The 8,688-nt window shown below is 39.6% G+C and overlaps 1 protein-coding gene across 3 annotated transcripts; it reads left to right on the forward strand.

The window, feature by feature from the left end:
- The first annotated feature begins 1,381 nt into the window (after positions 1-1,381).
- Positions 1,382-3,215, forward strand: LOC109147709 (ethylene-responsive transcription factor CRF2). Of its 3 annotated transcripts, none has more exons than XM_019295351.1 (2): positions 1,388-1,900; positions 1,931-3,215. In XM_019295351.1, exons 1-2 carry the CDS (start codon positions 1,818-1,820, stop codon positions 2,850-2,852), a joined length of 1,005 nt encoding a protein of 334 aa, XP_019150896.1. In that variant the 5' UTR covers positions 1,388-1,817; the 3' UTR covers positions 2,853-3,215. The 3 variants fall into 3 exon arrangements, with proteins under 3 accessions (XP_019150895.1, XP_019150896.1, XP_019150897.1); XM_019295352.1 differs by having other exon boundaries at positions 1,388-1,896; positions 1,927-3,215; XM_019295350.1 differs by having other exon boundaries at positions 1,382-3,215.
- Positions 3,216-8,688: the final 5,473 nt, after the last annotated feature.

Genomic DNA, 8,688 nt, shown 5'->3' on the forward strand with positions numbered 1-8,688 from the left:
CAACTTTCTGAAGATGTAATGAACAAAATCTCAGAATGGCATATGTCTATAGTAATGGCTGGGTTATGTAGGGGTTGGTGAGAAGTATTAAACAATTGAAAGTTGAAACATAAGAAAAAGAGATCATGCACCGTAGCAGCAAAATACAAATTAAAAAAAGGGCAGCAAATCCTAGGTTGCCTGCCCATGCCACCTTCTTGTACTGTAAATAAATATTAAATCACCTTGCTATTGATATAGTGAATGAAAATTATATGTTTATTTGAGACATTTTTTTTGGTGATATGGTAAGAGTTCGAGGAGGCGATAGGAAGGGATTCAATTAATTTTACCCACAAATATGGGTGGTTTAAGTTTTGGTTAAATTTTTTGGGCAGACAAGTATACAATTTGGTGTTCACATTCAAAGTTAAATTGATTTAATTATTTGCCTCTTTATAGGTCTAAGAGCGCGGGTCCATGACGTCTATGATATATAGTCGAGTAAAGTCAGAAAATTTAAGTTATAAAAAAGTAAATAAAGTGTAATCCAATACAAGTTAATCAAACTACTGACTTAATAACCATAAAGTTACAAGTTTGACTTTTCGTGAAGCGGCCTATTGACCTTCTTGGTTAATGAGAGCAATATATGTTGATTCACCTTATTGTGATCTTTTGCCAATTAAGTTATAAGGCAGAATTTACCCCGTGCACCACATGACCCTTGCTTGAGTAGTGACCAGGTGTTTCTCTTATCACTCTAAAAATAATAAAAAAGAGTAAATATTAAATCGGATAAATTAATCATAATTACTGCTTATTAATTAGGTTTGCTAGCTTTACTTGCACTAAATATTTCCCCAAACCTTTTAAAAAAATATTTCCCCAAAAAACATTAAAAAATTTTAAATAATATTTAGTGTTTAATAGAATTATAAACTTTTTTTTATAAAAAAAAAACAACTCATTATTTTAAAAAAATCATTAAAAAGCATGCAATTACTATTTTACTATACATCTGAATTTCTGATACAAGTACATACATAAATAATGCGGTAAAAGTATAAATTATAATTAACAAGATCTAGTAAGGCAGGTGTTAACGGTTTAACGGTGACTCGTATCACACGTTGCTGAGTCAGCCCGAATGGCGCGGGTCCCACGTCCTCGGTCAAAATCGAGTCCCACCCATATTATGCGGCGGTGCGGTAATTCGTAAAATATCTAACCGTACCCGCTCCATACCCGTAACTCTAATGGCCATTAACTCCCACACTAATTATGAAATTAATCTCATTAATTAAGATTAAGAACAAAAAAAGAAAAAAGAGGTTTTGATGTTTAGTCTACGCCGGATCCTATAAAACAGTTCGCATTGGTTTCCTTCTTCACCGCAAAAGAACACTCTCTCTCTCTCACTTCACTTTGTTCTCTGTCTGGTCTTCAAACATTTCACCATTTTTGTCTGAGATATTTTTCTCCCCAGCTTCTTTTACTCTAATATACACTAGCAGAACCAACTGATTCCCCTTCCACTTTTCCGCTTTTTCTCTCGTAAACTTTCTTGGAAAAATTCTCCACTCTGCTTTAAAGTTTTTAACTTCTCTGGGTTGTTCTTCAGTGGGGGTTCTTCTAATCATATCCTCTTCTCTTTCTCTTTTTTTAATTTTTTTGAATCACTTTTCTGTAACTTTTCTAGATTTGGTTACGAGGCTCGTGCGTAGGCATGGGTAGTTTGTTCTCTCTTTAATTTGCTCTAGGAATCTTTGTGCTTTTTTGCTTTTTGATTCGGAGTTTTAAAGTTTAAACCTTCCATGCGAATCTGAGGTGGAGATATGGAAGAAGAAGGCATGTTGTCCACTAGAGTGAAGTACAGTGAGCACAAACGGCAAACCACGACGGTTAGGCATTTGCCGGACGGTGGGTGTTCCGGGATGAGGTCGTCGGAGACGAATGCTGGGTTGCCCAGAGTTGTGAGGATATCGGTGACTGATAGCGATGCTACTGATTCCTCCGGTGATGAGGAGGGGGAGGGAGGGTTGTTTTGGCGAAGAAGAGTGAAGAAATACGTGAATGAGGTCACGTTTGAGGCGTGGGGGAGAGATGACGGTAACGCAAGCTGTAACGGCGTTGTGAGGAGTGGGCCCACGGCGGCGAAGCGGCGGAAGAAGGCGGAGACGCCGGCGGTTGGGAACTCCGGGAAGGTGGAAAATGTGACGAAGTTTAGAGGAGTGAGGCAGCGGCCGTGGGGGAAATGGGCGGCGGAAATAAGAGATCCTCTCAGCCGCCGGCGGGTATGGTTAGGAACCTTCAACACCGCCGAAGAAGCCGCTATGGTTTACGACAACGCGGCCATCCAGATGCGTGGGCCTGACGCGCTGACCAACTTCTCCGCTCCAACCGCCGCCGCCGCCGTCAAGGCTCCACCGGAGGAGCGCAAGCCGCCGAAATCAGTAGATTCCGGCTACAACTCCGGCGAAGAGTCCCACAACAACCAACGCTCTCCCAAATCCGTTTTGTTCTTCAACGAAGAACCCGAAACGGAGTCGTTCCTTCCACCCCTGCCAAACGACGCCGTCGAAATGAGCCAAGACTTCTCCGACTACACTTCCGTGCCGGAAAACTTCCCGGACTTCTCTCCGTTCGACCCATTATTCTCAAACGACTTGTTCAAGTTCGACAACCCGGTACCCGTACCCGAAGTGTTCGACGTAACGGGTTTTTCCGACAAGATTTTCGAGGAAGAATGCTGCGGCATGTTTATCGGGTCAAGTCATGATACCGGGTTCGGGCTGTCGGCATTGCCGGCGGACGATTACTTCCTGGATTACGGAGATATATTCGGGTCGGATCCTCTCGTGGCTCTTTGAGAGATAAAATCGGCGCGGTTTACAAATTCTAGGCATTAGTGTCTCCGAAGTTTTAAACCACCGTTAACTGAGTGTTTAATATTAAAATATTATTATATTTGTATTATCGGATGTTTTATTGTAAGCCTTTTTGTTAATCTCCTACACTCTACGTTGTTTAGGTGTAAGTAAGTAACTGGTGTGCGTCAACTTGAGAGTAGCCGTTAAGTTAACGGCTGGGGAGTGGAAATGTGAGTTGGCACGTGTAAAACACGTGACTTGAGAATGCTCTGAATTAGGTGAAAGAATGTAATGGGATGAATGGATGCATAGGCGTGCATGTCACGTGCTCTGTCAACTATCATATTTTTGTTCCCTCCCTTTTATCTTTCTATTATATTACACTATTAATTAATTTTCAAGAAAAAGAAAAGAATATTTCTGATATTTAGGCAGAATAATTTTCTTTTTTTCCTTTAACATAATGTATTTTTATTGATTGATTGTCAAGTTATAGAATTTCTTCAATTGAAAATTAATCAATTATAATATAGCTAGACAATAATTTGTCTTATATGTACTTTTTTTTTTTTTTTTTTCTTTTTGAATATATTGATTGTATAAAACATGAACAAGTCACATCCATGATATCTCATATTTGTTCAATGTCATTAATTTTAAAAAATCTTTTAAGCTATATGTGATAGAAGGTCCAAACTTTTAAATCCAAAGGCACCACGATGTAAACCTGAATACAGACCGAAGGTTTGACTACTAATCTCAGATCAGCTAAAAGATAGGAGGTCAAGTAAGGGCAATGAGCTTGATAGTACTAAAGTGCAAGGTTAACTGAATGACGTTATATGTGTTCACTTCACTCCATGGGTGCCCAGAAAAATACGGTTAATACCTACTAACAAAACATTAACCTTTAAGGGAACTTTTCATATACAATCTATCTTACGTATTATTCTACAATAGAATAGAATATAATGTAGATTTGTAGATATGAAAGCAAAAATTAAATTTAAACTTAATTGCATGAAGAATTATAATAGAAGCTAGATAGGATTGAAGGGAGATGAGATGAGATGGTCCATGATGCAAAAGGGAAGGTGAACTGATAAAAGGGGTTTGGTATTTGTAGTTCCACGTTGATGATTTGCATGCGCAGGTTGCTTGCTACTATACCCACCCACCCACCCTCATCATATGATGCTTATCTGCACCATATATATATATATATATATATATATATATATATATATATACAACAAATTAAAGGACACTTTGGTAATCTACAACCTATACTCCACTTGTACTAATCAGAAAACTGTTAAGTTGCATCATACTTTATTTCCACCCCACATTTCTTTTGTTTCTTTTCTACTCTTATATTTATTTCTTACATACATTGTTTTCTTTACTAGATTCTTGCCCCCTGTAAACAAATATCCTTAAATGGAACTCTTTAGATATTTCCTGTCACTTTGATTCTGCATTTATGGTTTGTTTGTTTGGCCTAGGAGGAGTCTAAGCAGCTCAAATTCATGAGCTTACTTACTGGAGATCAATTTGGTGATTATTGTTCCATTTCAATTGATTATTGTTGAGTCAGGTTCAAGATCGAGTAACGAATTAATCTAAATTCGAATGAGCATATTAATATTTGGTTTGAGCAGTGTTGATTATATAACATATAAAACATAAATGTATAGTTCAAGTATTAGTTTTGGTCCTCTCTCTCCTTTCGTTTTGGTGTTGTCTCTCCTTTTTTATGCTCGTCATTTGGAGCATACTTCCCTGTTGTTAGTCAAGATATTTCCCTTTTGCTAGGAAAGAATTTGTGTCCTCCAGTTTGGAATTTGTTTTCTTTACTTTGTGTGTTCAAGCTTGTTCGGTCCACTTTTGGTTCACCCGAAGTTGCGGGATTGGTGGCGTTTACAGCTTTCGTTTCAGGGGAGTATCCAATCTCAAGCTTGTTCGGTCACTTTGTGTTCCCCTATTATTCGTGGGACTCGTGGCGTTCGAAGCTTTCGTTGGAGGGGGAGTATGAGTATCCAATCTCAAGCTTGTTCGGTCACTGTGTGTTCACCCGTTGTTCGTGGGATTGGTGGCGTTCAAGGCTTTCGTTTCAAAGGAGTGTTGGAAAAAATAGCTTAAAATGGCATAAAATGGCATATTAAATGGATATTTTGTGGTACAATTATCAGTAGGTCCACTTCCGATTTGGGTCGGGTCAAAGTGGATTTGGATTCTTCGTAGTGAGACGAAGAGATCGATATATTGTACGCTCAAAACGGATAATGGGTGAATGAGATATTGATTCTCAAAGTAGACCCATTTGAGTTGGAAAATGAAGGGAAAAAGTGAGCTTTTGTCCCACATTGGTTTGGAAAGTGGATTTGCCCCCCTTATATACAAGATCTCTTTTGAAGCTTGTAGAATTGTATACCATAGAGGCTCTCTGGCGCGCGCGCGGGGGGGTGGGTGGGGGTGCAAATCAAATTCCAACTAGACGAGATTGAAAAAGGCTTGATTCAAGCTCGAGTGCGCCGGCACCTGCGAACTGTTGTTCGCAGAACTTTCGGCCTACACGAACCTGTGCAGTTTTGTGACCGTTCAGTGTTCAATTCTATTGTTACGGAATTAATTTTTTGAGTTAATTTCAATTTTTAATTTTTGAATTGAAGGCCATGCTAATGATTGCTGTTACAAGAAGGTGGAGGGGTGCCCTTAAGTGTGACACCCCAAAATCCAAATTCCATTAATGGATTAATTAAGTAATTAATCCTATTTCAATTAGTGAATTAATTCCTAAAATCCTGAAAATTCAATACTTGGGGACTAGTAATTGACTAGTCAACCCCAAAGTCAAAGTTGTACCTTGAGCTTTGTAAGGAGTTCCCTTGTTCCTTACATTTCCTAATGTTAATAAGGGTATTCTTGACCTTTCACTTGTTGGTAATGTAACCTAACCTAGTAGACCATCTTCATTCTATCCTTACACTTTTCTAAAAATCTAGCTCCACCCTCTCTCTAAAAGATGAGTAGCTTTTCTTCCAAGCCAAGTTGGAACCTTGCCAAGATTTCAAGAGTTGCTTCCAAGATTCAACCTTTCCTATATTTGGGCATCTAGGAGGGTAAGATCTAAGTTCATCTTGTGTTTTTGATTTTATCTAAGGTGTCTTTTCTTAAAGCTAGGATCTTTATGATCTTTTGGTTTGTTCTTGAAGTGGGTTTGGAAAGTGAGCCTTGTGAGGAGCTTGTTGAGGTGTAAAGTGAAGTCTTTAGTCTACAAGAGGTAACCCATGCTCTACAATACCTATTTTGCTTACCTATATGTGAATATTTCTTGGATTCTACATGTGTTTTGCTATGAAATGTGAGTGTTGATGCATGATCTTGTGAAAATGCATATCTAGAGCTTGTGTTTAGGGTTCTTGTGTGCCATTGCTTGGCATTTCCTTTGATTCAAGTCATTTTGTTGTATTTGGTAAGATTTGACATGTTTTGGATTTGAATTTGAGCTTGGAGTTGAAAATCCCCGAAGGGATTATTTTGTACAGGTATATGTATCCGCGGGCGGAACGACGGGTAGAGCTCCATCCCGCCGCCCACCCACGGGGAACGTAGGCCGGTGGGTAGTGTACCCGCGGGCGGGACCACGGGTGGGAACCTACCCGTGGGTCCACCCGCGGGGAACACCGTGGTGTTTGATTGGGATTTGTTCCCCGTGATTCTTTTGACTTAGTATTTGGTCTTTTGACTTACCGATGTTCTTTTGTGGAACTATTTGAGTGTCTTCTTGATGTTTCGTATGTCTAGAACTATATGCTAGGATTCCATGTAGGTTTTGGTGTCGTGAATCGTGCTAAGTGTTCAACATTGTGTTTCGTTGAACCGTGATGAGTCTTGTGTGTTCTTCGGAACTACCTTCGGTTTACCCGTTTGATAAGCATGCTAGTTCGGTGTTTAAATGCTAGCATGTGTGTTGTTTGTACCTTCTTAATGGTTGATGATAACTTGTGTTATTCATCGTTGTTGTTGTTGGGCTGTGACCCATTCCTTGATTGAGTATGGTTTCATATCTTCGTTGTGATCTGTTGATTGATTCCTGTTGTGGTGTGATGTGTGTGTGGCTTTACCTGGATTGCACGATTAGTGGTATGAGACACTAGTCACCAAGGTATTGCAGTGGTCCTCGTGATAGCCGTGACGTGATTATGGAGTTGTGACCTTTGTGTAAGGTTCACGTGTTTCTTGGGTAGCATGTGTTGCCGTGTGTGTGTACGGTACCCTCGTGTACTATGAAATTGGTGGTCTTGTTGGTGGTTTGTTGGTGGGGGACGACGGTCCAGGAGGGAAAAGGTTGGACTAAGAAGTACAGGGGTCCTGGAGGTAATGGTTGGAAAGAAGATACAAGGTTGGGGGTAGCCATAAGGTTGGAACCGGGCATAAGGAAGGCATATCAACTCGTGATGGGTGATGTCACGAGGGCTTGTGTAGCCGTGGTTATGAATCTCTTTCTTGTGACGTGTGTAGTCACAAGGGCATGTAATGCCATTGGTCTTGTCGTTATCTTTTGTGTTGTGGTTATCCTTTGTGGTTTTGGGATGTGTTCTCGTATCCTTGTTGAGAGTGTTGAGTCTTGTGTTGACTATTGATCTTGGTTTTGACTTATATACTTATGTATTCCGTTTCGAAAATGGCTTTACAACTTATATCTTACTTATGTATGTTATTTCACATGTATTGGTGGGTTACCAGCTTTATTCGCTGACTGGGCGTCGTCCCATGTTTTGTTGTGTTCTTTCAGGTGATGTCTAGGTGAGTGCGCAGTCTAGTGCCTGTTAGCATAGCTCTCCCATTGGTTTATGGCCTGTGTGCCGCTCTAGTTGTAGACTGTTGAGTTTTTTTGGATAGTTGTAAACAATGCAGATTCTGTGGTAGCGTTCATCTTTGTTGGTGGACGTGGCATAACACCCCATGACTTGGATTTTTATTTATCCAGTTATCCTTTAGTCTTCCGCTGTGTTTGTTGTTTAGTTGTGTTATCTGCATGTTTTAAGGTTTTAATTAGCCTGTTTTAGGGGGGGGGGGGGGGGGGGGTGTTACATTAAGTGCATAATAAAAGCTATTTAAATCCTCCACCCCTATATAAGGAGGAGTTGGGCAGTAGAGTTTTAACGCACAGAAATATAGAACACGAAAGTTCATCTTTTAGCCTCAAAACCTCTCTGCTTCTACTCCTTCTTTAGTCTACTGTGTTCATAACCGTGTCTTGCTCGCCGGATTCCTTGTTTGAGTGCTCAAACATTGAATCACTGGCAAGTTTTATCCTGGGAAGCCTAGGCCACAACGCTCCTAGCATCTTTGGGAGGTGACAAATAAGGTTTTAAGGAAAGAGTGCTCACTTGACTCTTGCAAAAACTCAACACCAAACACTAGCCAATTTTTCTCCATCTTTCCTTCCCTTGTTTTCCATAAAATAATAATCTTATTTTTTGATTATTATTTGTTTTTCCTACCAACGGTTCCAACAAGGAGTGTCCTAAATGGACTTGAGTTATTTGTTATTTAGTTATTTTGGGTTACGTTATCACTCATTTGTGTAACAAGTTGGGCATTATTAAAATATATGCTCCAACTTGAGGGGGAGTGTTATGGAATATAGAATACATATTTGATATATAGAATCCCTATTTAGGAAAGTAGGGTATATGAAAACTTGTTTCCTATTCGTAGTCTTTAGCACCTATTTATAGGGCCTTGTATTCTCTATTCTATATGACAGTTTGAGACAATATACTACAACACATTAGAAACTCTCTCTCTCTCTCTTCACTTTCGTAAC

Source organism: Ipomoea nil, unplaced genomic scaffold (assembly GCF_001879475.1).
Source record: "Ipomoea nil cultivar Tokyo-kokei standard unplaced genomic scaffold, Asagao_1.1 scaffold2036, whole genome shotgun sequence".
Taxonomy (NCBI): domain Eukaryota; kingdom Viridiplantae; phylum Streptophyta; class Magnoliopsida; order Solanales; family Convolvulaceae; genus Ipomoea; species Ipomoea nil.